General features: G+C 43.0%; 1 protein-coding gene across 1 annotated transcript in view; it reads right to left on the reverse strand.

Moving 5' to 3' along the window:
* The window catches only part of IDH1 (isocitrate dehydrogenase (NADP(+)) 1), a 52,116-nt gene that overhangs the window by 24,236 nt on the left and 5,315 nt on the right, over positions 1 to 22,565 (reverse strand). Inside the window, exons 3-5 of the mRNA XM_085870089.1 lie at positions 19,626 to 19,917; positions 12,925 to 13,030; positions 3,071 to 3,248 (exon numbers count right to left, since the gene is read on the reverse strand). Of these exons, the coding sequence (XP_085726215.1) occupies positions 3,071 to 3,248; positions 12,925 to 13,030; positions 19,626 to 19,917 (576 nt within the window). The remainder of the gene's footprint in view (positions 1 to 3,070; positions 3,249 to 12,924; positions 13,031 to 19,625; positions 19,918 to 22,565) is intronic.

Here is a 22,565-nt window from a genome sequence, read left to right on the forward strand (position 1 = left end):
GCTTGGTCATCTAGTTTGGAGGGCCGGTCTGATCTAGGGAGGGTCTTCATAGTACCATACGCCTTCCGCTTCTTCATGATTTATTGACTGTGCTTCAAGGAGATATTCAAGGTCTTTGAAATATTTTTTTACCCATCCCCTGAACTGTGCCTTTCCACAACTTTATCCTGGAGGTCTTTTGAAAGCTCCTTGGTGGTCACGGTTGAGTGTTTGCTGTGAAATGCACTACCCATCAGAGGAAACCTCCAGGAACAACTGATTTTATTCTGAAATAATAATCAGAATCACACCATTTTAACACAGGTGGAGGCCAATTAACTTGGTGTTTGATTTTGAAGGTGACTGGTTACACCTGAGCAAATTTACAATTCCTATAATAAAACGGGGGGGGGGGGGGTGGACAATTATCTAACCAAGATATTCTAGTTTTGTATTTTTAATTAATTTTCTGAAATTTGTAGAAATTTTTTTCACTTGGAAGTTGTGGATTACGATGTGTTAATAAAGATGGGAAAAGTCTGATTGAATGGAAGTTAATTCCAGGCTATAAGGCAGCTGAAGGTGAAAATTTTGAAAAGGGGGTGCAGACTTTCTATCAGCACTGTAAGGATTCCCTCGTGTAAGTTATACCTGTCGCAATTTTGTTTTGCTAACTTACCCCTCCGCTTCATACTGGTAGAAGTGAAAGATGCATTGTGATTGGAGTTATAACTATCCCTATTGTTCTCTTTCTCATTCTCAACTCTTAACAGATTCCAACCCCGTACCACATTCACTCCACTAAATCATGCCACAAATCCATAGCATACATCAAACATGAAGCCTTTTTTAGCACAGCAGTGACGAGCTGCCAGTGCTTAGAGTGTCGTTCTTGCCTCACCTCTGGCCCAGCAGTGCGGTCAGCGACATTCCAGCAGGCCCACTCATTACATCCCTGGAACCAATCGCGGTGACTGGATCGTAGAGCGCCAGCCAATCGGCAGGGTTGGCTTATAGGAAGTGGACGTCAGAGGCGACAGGAATGTGGGTGAATAAGAGGCCAGACAGAGCAGTTTGGAGTTGAGTTGAGTCAGATATCATCGAAGAGTTGAGCAAAGCAAAAGTTCTCTTGTTTAGTAAGAATCAGTCAGAGCTCTAGGAAGTTCCGAATGTCGGTTCAGTTCTGGAGGGCTCAGTGGAGAAGTTCAACAAAGCAGGCATCGGAGTTGGTTGGTGATCGAGTGGAGAGTCTGAGGTAGGCCACACGAGGCACAGAGGACGAAGCGGAGATGTAAGCTGCCAGGCGTAATTACCACCTTCCCATGGATTGTATCTCTTGTGCGCCTTGTAAAACCAACCACAAACTCTCAAGCGGAGAAGGTCAACAATGATTCTCCCTTGAACTGAATTCTCTCCCAACACGTCTTACACACACATCCTACATCCTTGCACCTTCCAGCACACACACACACACACACACACACACACACACACACACACACACACACACACACACACACACACACACACACCTCATTGACTTGCCCTGTTGTGGAGCATCAACAGAGTCCACAACAGTTCTTTTCAGAACTCGCATTACACGAACCCGAATACACCGCACATCTCACACCATTTACTCCGTGAGCCATCCGGCTTGCATACGGGTGAGGCCGGGGTCGACACCATTCCCCACCTACTGCGCTTATCTATCAACTTTTCTTCTCTCCTTCTCCTGGAATGAGAGGCGCCTATGTGTGTGGATTCACGATAAGATGACTGAATAAGGGGCTTACGTGTTTGAGGTAAGATCTTTCTTTGCGACACCGTTTTTGCTTTGCAAATACCTGGTTTTGCCTTGAAAATGTGTGCCTTTGCCAAATCTTTGATAAACTGTTTCCAACCTTCCCGATCGTTTTTTTTTTTCTCCCCATTGGCGAGACAGAGTATGGAAATAATTGGAGTTTTGCCCTGCAGTTTCATTATGGTCAGTGATTACTGTAAATGGGAGGTTGGCTACTATCGCTTGGCCATTCTCGATTGACAGTAGTGGGGTGTTTAGAGCACGGTTCCCTATCGGGATGGGAGGGGGGGGTTACATTTTCAGGGAAGGTAACATGGTAATTGGACGCAAGGGCCCTACCTTAATTGATCATCCCAGACAGCGGCTGTGGTCGCTTAGCAACCCATCATGCTGCGGAATCATCTGCCGCTCGTCAGATTCAGGATCATAGGTCGGGAAGCGGGTCCGAGAAGCCTCGTGCCCCGGACTGACTGAATCCATTACAATATATTTGCAAAAGTAGCTTATGCAACACAAACAAATAAAACTTGGACAAACTATGCAGCAAGCAGTTACCAAATTAATTGTGAGAACACACACAAGATACCCTCTGTATTTAGAGGGTATATCCACTATTGCATGACCAATATCAGCTATTTTGACAACGCCTGTGGGTTTAAATGTCCAACTGGATGGCGCAGAGAAAAGTGCACTGACCTGTGAACAAATTAGCCTGGAGTTGATTTCAGACCAGATGACAAACTGTTGCAGTCGCATTTCACAACCAAGGCATTGCATCATTGTGTGTCGTCTTTGGGATGGACGTTGAACTGGGTGTTCAATTTGCTAGGCTTAGTTGGTGGAGGTTAAACATCCCACGGTGTCTTTAGCAAAGAGTAGGGGAGATATTACCGGCACGATGAACATATGAAATATTCCTGCCACCTTTACTGAAACATGAGGCCTGGCCAGCCGGTTCGTGATATAGTTGAGCTAACCTTCCCCTTCAATTCACAAGGTAGGAACATTTGGGGTTGTTAAAGAAGAAGAATAATAAGAAGAAGTAGTGTGTGTGAGTGTGTGTGTAAATTATAACAGTTCTACCAAAACAGATTATTTTAATTCTGATAGGTTGCAAATGTACCTATCCTTACAAAGAACAATACTCCTCAATCAGTGGTTATCCGTTAGCAAAGCAACGGATAACATGAGTACACTGAAAGAGGATGTTAGATTACTTGAGTAGGTACCACCACATTGTTCATTCAAATCAATGATTCAAAACAACAGTAAACGCTCATAGCCACGCACGCTTCGTAAATCTCTTGGAAGATATCCTTAAAACGTCCATCGTATTTCTTCAGGATGGTGTTTTTGGTGCTGAGGTAGAGAGGCCAACCCTTTGCCAGAGCCCTCTGGAATGAGCTGTGAGCAAAAGAGCGGATGGATGCATCTGTGTTGTACATCGCCATGGAAACACCACCTCCATCTGCACACAAGGATGGCCTGTTCAATATACAACTTTGTAATTTCTACATGTTGTAATTTCCCAATCCAAATCTTATTCTTACTCTTTGCTCTGGTTTCAACTATTTCAATCTGCTCTGCCATACAGAACACCAATTGAGAGATGTGACCATGAATACAAGCAAGTGATAAGAAAGGAACTTGGGAGAAAAGGTGAATTCACAATACACAAACAAACAGAGAAAGAATAAAAATAAAATAAACCAATGTCACCCGCAGGGTGACCCGTATCTTGCCAAAAGGTGACCACGTGTGACTTCTTTAAGGTCACACTGAGGTGAACAGAGCTGCTATCCACCAGGAGCGACTCCTTGAGGAATATCTGCCTACGAGAGATTCCAATGAGAATCGTTCTACAGAGTAACCATGAAAAATATGTGTTTGCCTCATAACGTCACCAAATGACATCATAATGTCTCAAGCTTGACATATATCTAGAAAGCACTCATCGAGGTGTTCAATTTGAGGTACTACACGATATGGTTCCTAAAACTTGAAAATTTGACCTTGGGGTCAAATATGTTTGACCTGAGGCGCTAACCATGAAGGTCAAGGCCAATCGCCACCAAAAATTAATCAGCTGAACGCCAGACCATGAACTATATTCCCACGAAGTTTGAAGACGATCCGATCAAAATTACTCAAAAAATAAGGGTTTCGTCGACTCCCCTGATTTGTGCCAAAGTGATCTTGACCTTCAAAATTTTGTGCACTGAAAGGGACCTCGATAGGCCTGATATGCGAAGTTACAAAAATTTCCAATGATAACTGTGCTCTGCAGAATTTTTATACGTGATTACAGACAAACAAACAAACAAACAAAACAAAACAAAACAAAAAATACAAGCTGACTAACATATCTTGCAAAAACTTCGTTTTGGCAAGATAATAACAAAAACTTGGGAGGAGGTTGTTTGTCCTCTCATGCCTATTGTACATTCATTTACTTCCAATTTCCCAAAGATATATCCACTCTATTTTGCTTAACCTTCCATCTTGCATACATCTATGTGGACTCAATCTTCTAATATCACAAGCATGCACACAAAAGAAAAATCACAAGTATGATGAGTAAATTATGCCAGATGGAAGAAAATAAAAATAGCCAGAGGAAAAGCACTTGGTAAGTCCATCCCGACCTGTGGTCTTTTCCATCATCGTTCACCCTCCCCGATTTCTCATCATCTACTTTCACGTTGCTATGTTTCTTTTCTCTCAACTCTCCTCCTCCTGTTCATTCATTCAATTGTTGAACATTAAAATTAAAACTATTTAGCTTAGTAGACAGAAACAAAAATGTACCAAATAAAACTGGAGATGGAACATGGAGATAAGTTTAAACAAGCTCAAATGAGCTAAGATCCTCATCCTCTTAATGATGACGTCATAAAAATGAATATGACGTCATTGTGATGTATCAGGTTTGCGATAAATTATCTGCGCTAATGCCCGGCTTGATTCCCGCAAACGAAATTCAAACAGGTTGCCTCGTTTCGGAGACAATGGTATAGGCGATTTCCATTAGCGGCGATATTATGACGTCAACTTTTTTTCTCGGAAGAATTTCCAAAATCGGAGATGGTTACTGCCTGCGCATGGGCTTTCTGCATATACATGGCAAGTTTCACGAAGATCCGATGAAAACTCTGGGTTGTGAAACAAGTCAAAAAATAGGAATGACGTCATAAAAATTGATATGACTTCATAGTGATGTATCATATGTGCGGTAATTCATCTCTGCTAATGCCCTGTTCGATTCCCGCAAACAGAATTCAAAAAGCTTGCCGAGTTTCGGAGATAATTTTTTAGGCGATTTCCATTAGCGGAGATATTTTGACGTCATAACTTTTTTTCTCGGAGGAATTTTCAAAATCGGAGATCGTTACTGTCTGCGCAGGGTATTTTTACATATATACGCCAAGTTTCAGGAAGTTTCGATGAAAACTGGAGGCTGTGAAACAAAAAAGTCCACAAGAAGAAGATGAAGAACAACAACGTGAGTAAGACTTAGAGATCCTCCACGAGGATCTAAAAAAACCAACACATGAGCAAGTGTGAGAGAGAAACAAGTCTGCCGTGTGATGGCAAAACCTAGCAAGTCCGGTTTTGGTCAAATTTGAGTTAGACCCACATCTGGACTTACTAGGTTTTTCCTGTCCTCCAAGTGTACTTAAATTAAATATAGCATGAGCATTCACTTCGATAATGTTATGGCAAAACCTAGCAAGTTCACAGTTACCCTACCAAAGTGTTGGAAAACCCGAGTAAGTCATTTACCATCAATATCAACAGCATGATTTGGATAAAACTTTGTCCTGAAACAACTTACATATAATAATGATATAATATGACAAAATAAAGCTAAATTGATATATGGTATCTTAATCCCATGACGCCAATGTTTTTCCTTGATAACTCAAATTGTCTGGAGCCGGACTTGCTAGGTTTTGCCATCACACGGCAGAAGTCTGAAGACGACGATGGATCACGAGCGGTATTTGACGATGTAGATTGTTTCAGAAGTCAAGTATGAGACAATGTGATAATGTTTGACCAAGTTATAAAAATTAACATGATGTGGTACGAGTGACAGGTTATTAGCTGCAAAATGTCGAAAACCCGGTTTTGTTCAACAACTTTCAAAATTTGACCTTTGCATCACCTTTAAAGGTCACAAAACAATGTTGTGGACATTAAAATAAGGAAACAGGATACGTGCTATAGCTTATTGGAGTTAGTTCGTCGAAGAAGGTTGAAAACCCGGTTCGATTGCCACAACTTTGAAAATTTGACCTTTATGACCTTTAAAGGTCAAAGGTCAAGGATTATGACCTTTGGTGCAAAACTGGTCCAACACGTGGAACATGTCTTTCAATCTGGACAAATCTCACACTCTCACTATGTCTCTTCGAAAGGACCGTTTGGAAACACACCCCCCCCATCTACTTTCTCAACAATCCTCTGGAAGAAGTCTTTTCTTCAAAGCTTCTGGGTCTCGCTATCTGCCACAATCTTTCCTGGGAAAGCCACATTTCCAACTTGACCTCCAAAGCCAGTCACCAACTGGGAATCCTCTGTAGTGCAAAGTCCTTCCTCAGCCCACCTGAGCTCCTTACCACATCCAAAGCTTTCGTCCGCAGCTTGAAGGAGTACTGCTCTCCCCTCTGGACTGGTGCTGCTGCTTCCCACCTTTCTTGGCTTCATGCTGTGGAAACCAAGGCATTTCGGATCATTGGCATCTCCCACGATGAGGCTGAGTCTTTGGGCCTCTCACTCTCTCACCAGAGGCAGGTCGGTGGTCTTTCTGTCTTCCACCGTTTTCTCTCCAGTCTCGCCTCCCACTGCTGTGTCTGAGATTTGTCCCCACCATATTTCCGCAGGGCGCTCAAGGTCCGCCAACAACCCCCTTCTGGTAAAACTACCAAAATCACGAATCACTGCTCACCTTCATTCTTTCATTCCACTTTTTCCCCACCTTTGGAATAAACTCCCACACTGTTCAATCCCATTCTTCCCTCCAGGCCTTCAAAACAGCTGTTCACCACCACCTCTTATCGTCCCCCATTCAAATCCTCGATCTTTTCTACCCCCGTTAATCCTCCCCAACCTTACCTCCTTTAAATTCCCTGCTTTCCTTCCAGAAAGTCCCTGTAATGTACATCTTGTATACCCCGTATTCCCAGTCCCATCCCTCTCCCTCCCACAGATCTCCTAACGTCTCTGTTCCCCAGTTTTGTCCTTCCCACTTCCGCCCCACTTGTGTCATGCCCCCTTGCTGTGTGTTGTGTGTTAGCTCTCATACGAGCCTCGATAAGGTTTACAAAAAAAAAAAAATTATATCTTTCGTTTGCTGTGCAACAAAACAAAAATTCCTAAATCTTAGCTTTTTCCCCACACAAATCCTAAAATGGCACGGATAATATAATTGGCACGTTTAAGAAGTTGTTAGAAATAATTAGATTTCAAGCAGGTGATTCTCCTTTACTTTGGAATTGAACTCACCTGTGGTGAGTTGCAGGTGTCAACAAAATAAATAAAAATCACTCATTCAACCAGTTTGAAGAGAGAAATGGAGCCATTCTGCTGTTTTGTGTCACTGTGTGTACCCCATTGATCATGGAGAAAAGATAGAAAACCAGAGAATTGTCTGAGGAGGTCAGACACAATATTGTCACCAAGTATGGACAATCTCAAGGTTACAAGTCCATCTCCAGAGACCTTGATGTTCCTGTGTCCACCATACACAATGTTATCAGGAAGTTTAAGGCCTGTGGCACTGGAGCCAACCTCCCTGGACGTGGCGCAAGAGAAAACTTGATCGAATGGTAGAGAAAGCACCTCAATCAACCCTCAAACAGATTCAAACTGATCTTCAGACACAAGGTACGACTCATGCCATCCGTCGCCAACTCAATGAAAGGGAGTTCTGTGGGAGACCCAGGAGGACCTGGGTCTCCAACCATGTTATATGCAGGAAGAGAGAGACAAAGGAAAGCCAGACTGGAGTTTGCCAAAACACACCTAAACAAGCAAAAATCCTCCTGTGAGAATGTCCTGTGGACAGATGAGACCAAATTAGAGCTTTTTGATAAAGCATCTCTATGTTTACAGAAAACAAAATGAAGCCTTCAAAGAAAAGAATACCTTCCCGACAGTCAAACATGGAGGAGGTTCAGTGATGTTTTGGGGTTGCTGTGCTGCCTCTGGCACTGGGTACCTTGAATGTGTGCACGGCATCATGGAATCAGGAGATTCCCAAGGCATTTTGGAGCGCGATGTTCAACCCAGTGTCAGAAAGCTTGATCTCCATCGAAGGTCATGGGTCTTGCAGCAGGACAATGACTCCAAATAATTGTGGAGACAAAATACTTTAGTCAAGTTCAACGTATTTGAGAAAATTGTGAGTTATTTGAAAAAAAGTGTAAGGGTGCCAATATTTTTTGCCACAGCTGTGATATTTGTATGTAGATTTGAAGATAAAATAAGATCAATCACTGTACTGGGACGAAAGTTTTTAAAAGTCTTACGTTTCAAGCCCTCACTCGAGCCCATCATCGGACAGGAATATAAAACACATATGGTGCCACTTATACACAACGTTGAGAGGTTAATCATCCCGATTGATAACGCCTGAATTGACGTCGCTTTGTCGATAAACTAATTACTTCCTTGATACGTTCTGCGAAAGTACTCGGGGTGTTTAGGACATGCAGTGTGTTTACAGATGTTTGAGCTGGTGACGTAATACTTGATAAGCCGGGTTTAAATCATATGTCGATTCATCGAGTTGTCCTTTGAATGCCAGGTCTCTTGCAGCTGTCTGGACGTTCGGTTGTCCGCTTGTCCTCAGTGAACATGGATTGATGGTCTTGTCCTATGCTGTGCATTGCGACCTGGGAGAGCGGGTCCTTTCTTTGTGCGGCTAACTGGTGCTCGTGTTGCCTTGTTTTTAATCTATTCGAGGTCTTTCCAATGTAGTGGGCTGTGCAGTTGCTGCAATTTATTTTATAAATGACAGATGATTTGTCTTCCCCAATTCAATCGGTCTTTTGGTTGCATGATCCTGCGTTTAATTGTAGCCTCGGGTCTATGTGCGATGCCAACTTCAACCGGGACTAACAGGCGAGCGGTAGCTTCCGACACGTTAGTCACGTATGGAAGGGCACGCCAGAACTCTGGTTTGGGTCGTGTCGACTCTTCGTTTACCCTCCTCCGCCTACACTTGTTCGCAAAACTGTTGGGGTAACCATTTAAATGGAACAACTTTCGGAGAAAGCTCCTTTTTTCTTTGTTAGCTTCCACATTACTGCAGTGTCTTCTTACTTCGCATAAACCTCTACCCTTAAAGCGGATTCAGCTATTGCCATCTTTCCAGCTGATAAAGGCAGAGCTACTGTAGTCATGGACAAGACAGATTACACACAGAAAGTGAACAGACTTCTGGGGGACGAAGAAGATTATGTTTTGCTGCAGTCAGATCCGATGAAAGCTTTCACGGGAAAGATTCATGGAATGCTCACCAAGTTTGCGCATTTGAGGGTAATAGCTGTTGGTGATTGGCAGCAGATGAAGCCAACCGATGCAGCAATGGCACGACTCTATGGTTTACCAAAATTCACAAGCCAAATATCCCGCTCAGACCAATTGTTTCACTCTGAGGGATGCCAACGTATGGCTGGGCAAAGTGGTTATCCCGGAAATTGAAGCACCTTGTTGAGGGAGCTCAAACAACACTTAAGATTGCCGAACAATTTCTCCAGATACTGAAAGACGTCAAGCTTCAACCCGACGAGGTGATGGTGTCATTCGATGTAACTTCATTGTTTACTTCAATCCTGCTACAATTGGCGAAGGAAATAATGGAAAGTTTATAGATTTCTCATTACGTTGAAATGGACGAGGGCCTGAAGATGACACACCTCATGGAGCTGCTTGCCTTTTGGTGAAAACGTATTTTATGTTCAGCGGTAAAGTTTATGAACAAATAAAAGGTACACCTAAACACCTGGGATCGCCAATATTGGGGACCATAGCTGAAGCTGTGCTGCAGCGACTGGAATCACTGGTGTTAGTTATCTATTGACCTAGGTTGTGGGTACGTTAGTTTGACGATAATTTCATGATAATACAACGAGATATGATGAACACTTTCAAAGATCAACTCAATGCTGTCTTTCCTGACATCCAATTCACAATGGAAGACGAAGCAGACCAACGGCTGGCATTATTGGATGTTTTGGTTTCTAGGCAATCCGGGGAGCTGCAGACAACCAAATACAGGAAGGCAACCATTACCAGCCAGATTCTGCATGATGGCAGTTACCATCCTGTGGCTCATAAGCGAAGTTGCCTGCGAACCCTTTTCTGATTAGTCGAAATACACTGCGGCAATGTGGAAGCGAACAAAGAAGAAAGGAGCTTTCTACAAAAGTTGTTCCATTTAAATGGTTACCCCAACAGTTTTGTGAACAAGTGTAGGCAGAGGAGGGTAAACGAAGAGTCGACACGACCCAAATCAGAGTTCTGATGTGCCCTTCCATACGTGACCAACGTGTCGGAAGCCACCGCTCGCCTGTTAGTCCCGTTTTAAGTTGGCATCGCACATAGACCTGAAGCTACCATTAAACAAAGGATCATGCATCCAAAAGACCAATTGAACCGGGAATACAAATCATCTGTCATTAATAAAATAAATTGCAGCAACTGCGCAGCCCACTACATTGGAAAGACCTCGAATAGATTAAAAACAAGGCAACACGAGCACCAGTTAGCCGTACGAAGAAAGGACCCGCTCTCCCAGGTCGCAATGTACAGCATAGGACAAGACCATCAATCCATGTTCACTGAGGCTGAGGTGATCGGACAAGCGGACAACCGAACGTCCAGACAGCTGCAAGAGGCCTGGTATTCAAAAGAAAATTCAAATAACAGACGTATCGATTTACACCCGGCATATCAAGCATTAAGTCACCAGCTCAAACATCCCAAACACACTGCACGTGTTCATCACCCCGAGCACTTTCACAGAATGTACCAAGGAAGTAATTAGTTAATCGACAAAGTTCCTCAATTCAGGTGTTGTCAATCGGGATGATTAATCTCTCAACGTTATGTATAAATGGCACCGTTATGTGTTTTTTAAATCCTGTCTCCGATGATGGGCTCGAGTGAGAGCTTGAAACGTTAGACCTTTTAAAACTTTTATCCCAGTGATTGATCTTATTTTATCTTCAAGTATGGTGCTTGGGATACAAATCTTTTCTTCTATTTGCGATATATATATATATATATATATATATATATATATATATATATATATATATATATATATATATATATATATATATATATCTTCTTCTTTCGGCTGCTCCCGTTAGGGGTCGCCACAGCGGATCATCCGTATGATCCACATAGTGATTTGGCACATGTTTTACGCCGGACGCCCTTCCTGACGCAACCCTGGTCGCCTCTTACGACACAGGGATATGGTACACCTATTTTAACCGGGGTATACACCGGCCCAGTATACTGGTACTCATTTTGCCGACCTCGGAAGGATGACAGGCTGAGTCAACCCCCTGGTGTATTAATTCAGTGGCCCAACGGGGCTTGAACTCAGGACCTTTTGGATCCCAAGCCGCTGCCCTAACCACTGCGCCAACACCAGGTATGTATATATATATATATATATATATATATATATATATATATATATATATATATATATATATATATATATATATATATATATATATATACACATACATATATACACTGTATATATTGGCTATGGCTTGAATCCAGCAAGGCTGGAAGAGGAGGAAACCTCAGTGACTTTGAACGAGGTGTTATTATGGTGTGCATTTGGCAGACACTTCAGTGACAAAGAGAGCGGAAATTGCTAATGTGTCATGAAGAACTTTCTCGAAGGTGATGTGAGGCTGGGAAAAAGAAAGAAAGAGATCTTCATTGGAGGGCAAAGCGCAAACTCAACAAACGCAATGCACGGGCATTAGTCTGGACAGCGACACAAAACAGGAAATCAATGGTAGACAAACTGTGTGCGGAGTTCAACGTGAGTGGTGAGCAACCGGCATCATCAAAAACATGGTCAGAAGGGAACGTCATAGCGTGGGATACCACAGACGGTTGCAATACACAAACCACTCATAACATCGGGCAATGACCGATTGTGGGTCCTAGTGGTGCAAGGAGCATAGGTAATGGACTGCAGTGTTGGAGGAATGTGATATGGTCTGCGGAGTCATCCTTCACCATGTTCTCGACAAATGGACATGTGTACGTGTGATGACAGTCCAGGGAAGTTTATAGCCCTGAGTGTGTGGTTCCAACAGCAGGTTTTAGCAGTTCCATAATGGTGTGGGGCACATTTTCCTGGTATGGCCTGGGTCCACTCATTCCATTAGAAGGCAGGATTGATGCAGTGTGCTACATTAATGCCCTGAGTGATCATCTGCATCCCAAGATGCAGAATTTCTTCCCTGCAGGAGGGGTGTCTTTCAGGTCAATGCTCCAGTCCACAGGGCACGTGTTGTCACCGGGTGGTTTGAGGAGCACGAGGACCAAGTTACCCATGTTCCATGGCACTCCCAATCTCCGGACCTTAATCCCATAGAGCATTTGTGCCTAAAACAGCGATTTCCACCTCCATCAAGCCAACGTGAATTGGAGGACTTCCTTGAAGAAGAGTGGTGCAACATTCCTGCAGAACAGTTCCAGACCCTTGTTTACTTCATGCCACAGTGGCTCAACACCCGACGAAATAACATTATGTTGGTGCTTCCATTTTTTTCTCCACTACCTGTATGATGTAACTGGCTCCCAGTCCAATATTGACGAGTATTGAGGATAAAAAAGGGATATCAGCCCATAGGTACACACCATTCTCAAAGCGATGTGCACAACCCCTGTAGGTTCAAGGCAATAATTTGGAATTTTTTCAAGGTGCCAGTGATACCTCACCTCTTATCACTGGATTGGAAATAAATAATTCAAAACAGGTACTTTATGAAAATTTACAAAATTGAGGAAATCATTTGTGGTAGTTTATTGTAAGAAGGTGCATTTATTTATATTTTTCCATTCAAAGACACATTCCTTATCTTCGTTCAAAGTACCTTCAAAGTTGTGCACCGTGTACGCGAGTGGTTGTGTTCCGTCCTTAGGTGTGAATTTTATCTCCACTTGCCCTGGCCCAGGAACCACAAAATCCACAGCCTTGTACTGTATGCACAGCATCGGGTCGGGAATACAGTTGAAATGGAAACCTCACAAACACAGCATTGATAAACGTACAATAGATTCCAAATCAAACAAAAATTGGAGATGACACGGCAGATGCACATCCTTGTAAAATGATGTGGAAAACGAACTTACCCGAGCAACATGATTACAAAAATGGATTTTATTGACACATGCTTCTGATAATGTTAGAGAAACAAAAGTTTGACACTTTAGTCAAAAAAATAATAATAATAACAAGCAGTCATAGACTGGTACATACGAAATCGTAAACTTGACCTCTGACCTTGTCTAATAAAAGCTGTCTCCAGAGAAGGTAGCGACGCAGACCAGTTTATACAATGATTCTGTACAAAACCATCAAAAATCGAATGTTTGACCTCACTGTGACCTTGACCTTTGACCGATTTTGACCAAAATCTAATGAGCGCGAGCCATCACCCTCCTGAATCACGTGGTGTAATTTGACATTGGTAGCTTCTTCCGTTCTCGAGTTATCGTTCCGACAAACAAACACACAAACACAAACAAGCAGTCATAGACTGGTACTTACGAAATCGTCAACTTGATCTCTCACCTTGTCTAATAAAAGCTGTCTCAAGAGAAGGTAGCGACGCAAACCAGAAGTTTATACGATGATTCTCTCCCAAACCATCAAAAATCGTAACGTCGACCGAAGCAAAAATCTCCATTTCTCGACGCAATTATTTAATATCATTTTATCAGTCACAAAACCGTAATATTCGGCCATCCACCAACAATCTTTACATAATCCGACGGCTTAGCGAGTCAGGCATGCGACGATACACTTGATTGGGATAAAAAATGACTTTTAAATACCATCTTTATCAAAAACACCATCAGCGCGCACACGGAAAACCTTTACGTGATCAACGAGGCCTCTGCTCGAGCGCGCTGCACCACGTGACGACCCATGACGCGGCGAGTGAAATATTTTTTATACAATCTTAAAACGTCTCCAAAACATCCGATTTTTACCAGAATTTCGACAACCGAATTTTAAGCGTCCTAAGCGATCGCAAAAACCGAAGACAAAATTAAAATCGAAGTCAAAACGAACTCGTAACGTTGATCGAAGCAAAAATCTCCATTTCTCCACATGAATTTACGGAATTATGTTTGACCTCACTGTGACCTTGACCTTTGACCGATTTTGAACAAAATCTAATCAGCGCCAGCCATCACCCTCCTGAATCACGTAGTGTAATTTGACATTGGTAGCTTCTTCCATTCTCGAGTTATCGTGCCTACAAACAAACACACAAACACACACACAAACAAACAAACAAGCAGTCATAGACTGATACTTACGAAATCGTCAACTTGACCTCTGACCTTGTCTAATAAAAGCTGTCTCTGGAGAAGGTAACGAAGCAAACCAGAAGTTTCTACGATGATTCTGTATCAAACCATCAAAAATCGTAACGTCGACCGAAGCAAAAATCTCCATTTCTCCACGCAATTATACCTTAACGTAACTCAACGACGCGTCTGCTCGAGCGCACTGCATCATGGGACGACCCGTGACGCGTCGAGTGAAATATTTTTTATACAATCTTAAAACGTCTCCAAAACATCCGATTTTTACCAGAATTTCGACAACCGAGTTTCAAGCGTCCTAAGCGATCGCAAAAACCGAAGACAAAATTAAAATCGAAGTTAAAACGAACTCGCAACGTCGAGCGAAGCAAAAATACTCCATTTCTCCACGTGAATTTACAGAATTACGATTGACCTCACTGTGACCTTGACCTTTGACCGATTTTGACCAAAATCTAATCAGCACGAGCCATCACGCTCCTGAATCACGTGGTGTAATTTGACATTGGTAGCTTCTTCCGTTCTTGAGTTATCGTGCCTACAAACAAACAAGCAAACATACAAACATACAAAAACAAACAAACAAACGGAAGGCATCAATATACTTACGAAATCTTTAGATTTCCTAAGTAACAAACAAGCAGTCATAGACTGGTACTTACGAAATCGTCAACTTGACCTCTGACTTTGTCTAATAAAAGCTGTCTCTGGAGAAGGTAGCGACGCAAACCAGAAGTTTCTACCATGATTCTGTACCAAACCATCAAAAATCGAATATTTGACCTCACTGTGACCTTGACCTTTGACCGATTTTGACCAAAATCTAATCAGCACTAGCCATCACCCTCCTGAATCACGTGCTGTAACTTGACATTGGTAGCTTTTTCCGTTCTCGAGTTATCGTGCCTACAAACAAACAAACAAACAAACATACAAACAAACAAACGGAAGTCATCAATATACTTACGAAATCTTTGGATTTCGTAAGTAACAAATAAACAAACAGAAACGGAAGTCATCAATATACTTAAGAAATCTAAAGATTTCGTAAGTAACAAACAAACAAACAAACAAACAAACAAACAAACAAACAGAAACGGAAGTCATCAATATACTTACGAAATCATTAGATTTCCTAAGTCTTCTTCTTCTTCTTTCGGCTGCTCCCGTTCGGGGTCGCCACAGCGGATCATCCGTATGATCCGCATAGTGATTTGGCACATGTTTTACGCCTGATGCCCTTCCTGACGCAACCCTGGTCGCCTCTTACGACATATGGATATGGTACACCTATTTTAACCGGGGTATACACTGGCCCAGTACACTGGTACTCATTTCGCCGACCTCGGAAGGATGACAGGCTGAGTCAACCCCCTGGTGTATTAATTCAGTGGCCCAACGGGGCTTGAACTCAGCACCTTTTGGATCCCAAGCCGCTGCCCGAACCACTGCGCCAACACCAGGCTCCTTTAGATTTCGTAAGTAACAAACAGAAATGGAAGTCATCAATATACTGTGACGTCCACGGGACTTGAACAGTCCCGCCAACGTAGAATGAGCCGAAACGATGGAGGGGATTTATTTATTTATAACCCAAACATGGCGGTTCTAATCGCTCTACCGCAAACGGGACGAGGAAGGTGGCACGAGTCACTTTTCACTGAGTTGATGATGTTTATTCGTTTTTACTATTAACCAGAAATAACAAGACTTGGCAAGAAGAGGGATCCGGGGCGATTTGACGGGATGGTGTGGGATCGGGCGTGGGGAAAAACACAGACAATTCCAATGAATATACAGATCTCAATCCCTCTAAGGCGCCAAGCACACACACACACACACACACACACACATACACACACACACACACACACACACACACACACACACACACACACACACACACACACACACACAACGTAGCTACTTCTGGTGGTCAGGCTGGACCGTGGTGTGGACGCAACTGTCGCTGGATCGGCGTCGGACGAGCTGGCCTTGCTCTCGTCGGGGGGACGGGGGGGGGGGGCAGGAGAAACCGTGGTGCTGTCGACCTCCTGGTCTTGGCCCAAGTCAGCTCACAGCCGCCAGGGAACCAGTTCTGGCGCCAAGTTGCGAGCAGGAGAGGGAGGCAGGTCCGCCCGCCGTTCGACCCCGTACTCCGAGTCAGCAGAACCCCAGAGCCAACCAAGGTGAGGCACGAGGCTCAGCAAGGCTCCAAGACACGATGAAGAACACGATCGAATCAGCACAACAACAAGGATGCTCCCCGCGCAACAGCCTCCCCACCAAAAAACACGATCTTTTGGTTGTAATCTTCTTCCTCTCCCTTTTCGACCCCGAACAGAACCTTTTTATCCTCCTGTCCTCGTCACTTCCAATCGAGCCGTTTATTGGCCCACCGCCGTCGCCTTCTGCCAATCGTGATCACGGGGCGGAGCCATCCGCTGCACTGTCCTGTGACGTCACGGCCAGTCTCCAGAGAATACCAAAAGGGGTTTACGCAGACACCCTTACCCTATCCAGTGTCCCTATCTAATTACGTGACAATTATCATTTCCCCCCTTGAAGAAATGAACATTTACTAGACAACTTATCACCACTGAATTGCTACTAATTACATCGAGATTCTGGTAAACTCGAACAGCATGGCATACCTAATTAAACATCCTAATTACCCTTTGAATGCATATACCCCCCCCCCCCCTCAAACGTAACAATACTTACGAAATCTTTAGATATCGTAAGTAACAAACACACAAACATAGGACGGAAGTCATCAATATACTTACGAAATCTTTAGATTTCGTAAGTAACAAGCAGTCATAGACTGGTACTTACGAAATCATCAACTTGACCTCTGACCTTGTCGAATAAAAGCTGTCTCTCGAGAAGGTAGCGACGCAAACCAGAAGTTTCTACGATGATTCTGTACCAAACCATCAAAAATCGAATGTTTGACCTCACTGTGACCTTGACCTCTGACCGATTTTGACCAAAATCTAATCAGCACTTGCCATCACCCTCCTGAATCACGTGGTGTAATTTGACATTGGTAGCTTCTTCCGTTCTCGAGTTATCGTGCCTACAAACAAACAAACACACACACACAAACAAACAAACACACAAACAGATGACGGAAGTCATCAATATACTTACGAAATCTAAAGATTTCGTAAGTAATAAAAAAAGGAGAATATGTATGTGTAGGAAAATTTGATAAATAATAGCATTCAAGAATTGGATTTCAGAACAATAAAAGGAGCAAGAAATATTATACAAGCCGGTAGGCGACGAGGGATCTGCTAGGATCGAAGTGCTGGATACGATGATTTTCATTCTGACCGATCCACCGACGAAGATTCATTGCCAAGACATATTGGTTCACATACAATTGTTCCTCTGCCTGGCAATATATTTCCTATTGCGTATTTTGCCAACTGGTACTCCTCAGAGAGGAGATGGAGGAAAGTGTAAATGACAAAAAATGTTCTACCAACCATGTTCTATCACCATGCCAAGACGCTTTCGTTTACGTCTGACCGTTTCGCCTTGATGATATTAATTTATAAGGGTCTCGTTTCTCCACATTCAAAACTGTAGGACAAGTATTGAAAATAGTGAACGTAGGTCGAGAAAAAGTATTTTTTCGAATTTTGCGTATTTCAGGCCCGACACCCTTGGTGATCGAATCTGGAAAAATTCTGTGGTTCAAATTTGTAGTAGTTATTAAACTGTATCCATACACCGAATTTGAACGTTCTGCCATCGACGGTTTCCGAGGTCAAGGTCACTTAGCATATTCCCTGGTTCACCACCTTTCCGCATTCGGAGGGCTGCCATTCGGAAACTATGAGAAATAGAGGAACGTTATGCTGTCGCGATAACTAGATGGGGATGCAAAGAATAGGCAGGAGTTGGTCCGGTCGCTTTACCTATCATAGAAGCCGCGCTACGTCAGTTACCGTGTGGGTTCTTAAAACGCGGTTTTTCGGCCGCTGCATAGCAACGAAACTCAAACGCGCACACTCCCAGCCCATATGGCACCTGATCACCAAGTTTCATCGAAATCGGTTTGCTGTTTTGTGCTGTGGAGCCTCACTTTGCGCGCGCGCGCGCGCGCGCACACGCACACGCACACGCACACGCACACGCACACGCACACGCACACGCACACGCACACACGCACACGCACACGCGCACGCGCACGCGCACGCGCACACGCACACGCACACGCACACACACACACACACACACACACACACACACACACACACACACACACACACACACACACACACACACACACACACACACACACACACACACACACACACACACACACACACACAAAACCCGACAATAACGGATATCTAGCGAATCACAATTATTTACAAAGCAGAACAGGATGGTGCAGAGGTAGCACACTATTACATTGGAGCTGTCTTGCCTGGGCTTGATTCCAATCCTGCCAATAAACTGTTGGATTGGTGGTTGACAGGTTAGGGAGTTACCTCAAAATAAACCTCAACCTCACAATCCCTCATTGTGTCTTTAGCAAAGCGTGGCGAGTCATCACCATGACCTGAAATAAATTACAAATTCCTGCCGTAACTCTGCACTTGGCAAGCGTGCGGAGTATCTCAATACCCATAAGGCGAGTCGAGGGAGGCCGTTGGCGTGCAGTGGACTGAAAAAAGGCTGTTGTGAATAAATTAAATATATTCTTAAAATAAAAATAATTTCAAATATGTTCCAGATTTACCTGAAAAGCAACCACTTGCTCTACCTAATCATAATAAATTGGCAATTTCAATGGATATGTACATATCGGGTATGTAGTAGTGGATGGGAACTTAATTGAAGAAAGGAACCAAATGCTCGAGGAAGGCGACATATGTAAACAAGAATGGACAAAAGGAAGGAAGGCGACATTTGCACACTTTGTAGACAGCACCTATCATGTTTGAAAAAAAAAAAAAGAAATGCAATCTGTGCAATTTTGCCCGAGTAGAGAACACAAGTGGTGGTCTCCCCTTTCCGGTTGACCACTGCAGAAAAAAAAAAAAAAATCGCTGATTACATGCAAAATGTAGAACAATTTCAGCAGATTTCGAGAGGATAACATGAGAAGTAACAACATTATTATACGGGCGAGAATAAGAGTGCCAAGGAATGGTACATCGAGTGATCAGAGTGTACGAGGGCAAAAGACGAAGATGCACAAACTTCAAAGTACCTGATCAGCGTATGCATGTCTGCCAATCACGATAGACTTCTGCCAACCAGATACGAGGCGAGGCACGTTCGCACATATGATAGCTTCCCGGAACACCGTGCCACCCAAGATGTTACGGATTGTGCCATTCGGCGACTTCCACATTTGCTGGAGACCAAATTCTTTGACACGTTTCTCATCCGGTGTGATGGTCGCGCATTTGATTCCCACATTGTATCGCGCCACAGCTTCAGCAGCCTCCGCCGTGACCTTATCACCTGTTGAATCCCGATGTTCAATGCCAAGGTCGAACCTAAGTGTAGAAAAAAAACATGGAGGATGATGGGGGAGGGGAAAATAAATAAATAAATAAATAAAGACACTGAAATATTAACTGATCAAAAAACACTATTAATAGCAATTCTACATGAAAAGGTTCACACAGATCAAAGATCAATTGGAATTTTGAAAATCCTACAATTCAATCCAGAAATATATTTTCAAATGGGGAAGTGTGTGGGAGTGGGGGGGGGGGGGTATGAAGAGAAATCAAATCTGCCTGTGCAGCAAACTGAATGGGTATAATTAACTAATTTTCGAGATCAAACAAACATATCATGATTTTGGTAATCAGTGTTCAAGCTTTTCACACGATTCATCAAGCAAATATTTGTGTATATTCATTATATTTCTCTAGAAAGAGTATTTGAGGTAGGCCACGTACGATGGAAGTGCGACATGTACCATCTCCCACCCTCTTCAAACCCCTAAATCCATTTTCGTTGACAGGGCATTCTGAAATGGGCCTTCGGACATGATATGAAACTCGCTACTTCAACTGCCTGCAAAAATGTAAACAGCTTCCTGGACTACTGGTGGAAGCAATGTGCATCATTGTTTTAATTGAAGTACCTAAAGGATGAACATGAATGAAAGTGTGGGATCATTTTCCAAGACTTATTCATGTAATCCTCACAATAACCCGTATATATATATATATATATATATATATATATATATATATATATATATATATATATATATATATATATATATATATATATATATATATATATATATATATATATATATATATATATATATATATATATATAAAATGTGCACCAAATGCACTTGCCCCTGCTGTCATCACAGCGTTCGAATTATTTATAGCAAAGGGCACAGAGGGCTGTGCCAAAATTAAATCACACAGGCAGGTTCCTTCAGATGGTCAAAAAGGGAAACAGCACATGAGATGAAGACGAGGGAAGGTGAAATGAGGCACTATAGCGTATACCCAGAGTAGGGGAAGCAAAGTCAAGAAAACTACTTCATTGCACAAATGAGATCGGCAAAAGATTGCGTGTGTGCGTGTGTACGTGTGTGCGTGTGGTCTCCAACTACAGTTCTGAGCAGATTACATCCATACTTGCTACATAGGATCAGCATGACCCCAATTAGTGTATAAGGGTGTTATCTTTGCAGTCTTGGGGGGGGGGGGAGGAGAGAGTGGGTATACAAATTCGCTATGTAAAGGCGTATCATGTTGCGCCACCTTCAGGTGAGGAAGAGTATTACAATTCTCCAACATTTACAGTACAGTATTCCTGTCCCAATGCTTTCCAGTACAGTGAGGCATTTTGAATTGTAAGCAGTAGATATGTTTTTGCTTCATGCATGTAACCCGGGTTTTTTTTTTGCCTACACAGAGCGAGCTGTCAGTTGCCTATACACCGCCCAAATAATTGTGTGTCAGAAGAACGTGTTGCATGCTTGGAACAAAACAAAAAAAAAAAAAAAAAAAAAAAAAAAATCACCCATAGGTTGGGTACTCTGCCAGTTTAGCTAAATCTGCTATAGCCTGGAACATTAGAATGATTTTCTACAAGCCAATGGCTTTCAGAGGAGCTTGCATCTTTGTTCGGCCCCACGATGCCAGTTTCCATCGCTTTCAATCCCGTCACATATAATAAACATGAGAATATTCTCAATGATTGCTCTGATTTGTCACAGATTGTGCAGGAACTCATCTTGTACTTTTCTTTGCTCTTTACCGTGCATTATTGCAGTTTGCTTTGTCACTAACAAATCACCAAATGAGAAGAAACCATGTGATCACCATAATATGTGTATGCAGATATAGTATATGTTATACAGCAGTGACTTTCATAGATTGAGGAAAAAAAAAAAAAAAAAAGAACCTGGTTATTCATAAAGGTGTTACGGTTGTGGGGATAGATAGAGGAATTTCATAGGAAAGTAAGGATTGAATAGAGTTGTTTGGTCCGTGGACGTGTAGGAGATATCTTGATTAAATTTAGTAGGGAAACTGTGAACTTAAGTGTTACGTGTCACCACACAGGGGAGGGGGGGAGGGGTGGTGGGGTGTTAATTACATCGGGATTAAGGATAAGTTCCCCCAGTATGTGAAATACGTTGTTGTATTTACAAGCAAGCAAGGCATGTCGAGCAGGCAGAGGCCCCGCCTTCCCGGGTTTCGTGCGAGCAAGCCATGCCCCAGAGGTGGAACAGTTGTTCGGTGTGATGTCAAAAGAGACAGAGAAGTGATGAGATTGGTGGTTTTGTTGGTTGACTTCAGAGTAAGGGATGCATGCGGTTAAGAGAGAACATAACTAGGAGATGGCCTGTAAGAACAGAACTTTACGGCTGGCTTTCTTCGATGCATGAAGAAGACGGCACGATTCTCATATTCATGCTGAGGTGAATTGGCTTGCGTACCGAGCAAGACGCTGGCCATTGGCTCTTGGTTGGGTCATGAGAGACGGGCCCAAACGCCTCGTGTATGTCACTGAAGGATACGGTGACATTCTGAAAAAACAGCGGGTCGGTGAGAACGATCGACGCACGAAGCAGCTGCACAGGGTCTCAGACCTGGTGTTGAATATCGCTCACGGATTGCCCGACGTCAGTTTTTCGCGCTGCGAGAGAGTGGCTTGGTGT

Source organism: Eptatretus burgeri, chromosome 2 (assembly GCF_056783735.1).
Source record: "Eptatretus burgeri isolate ZD-2024b chromosome 2, Ebu_testis_v1, whole genome shotgun sequence".
Taxonomy (NCBI): Eukaryota; Metazoa; Chordata; class Myxini; order Myxiniformes; family Myxinidae; genus Eptatretus; species Eptatretus burgeri.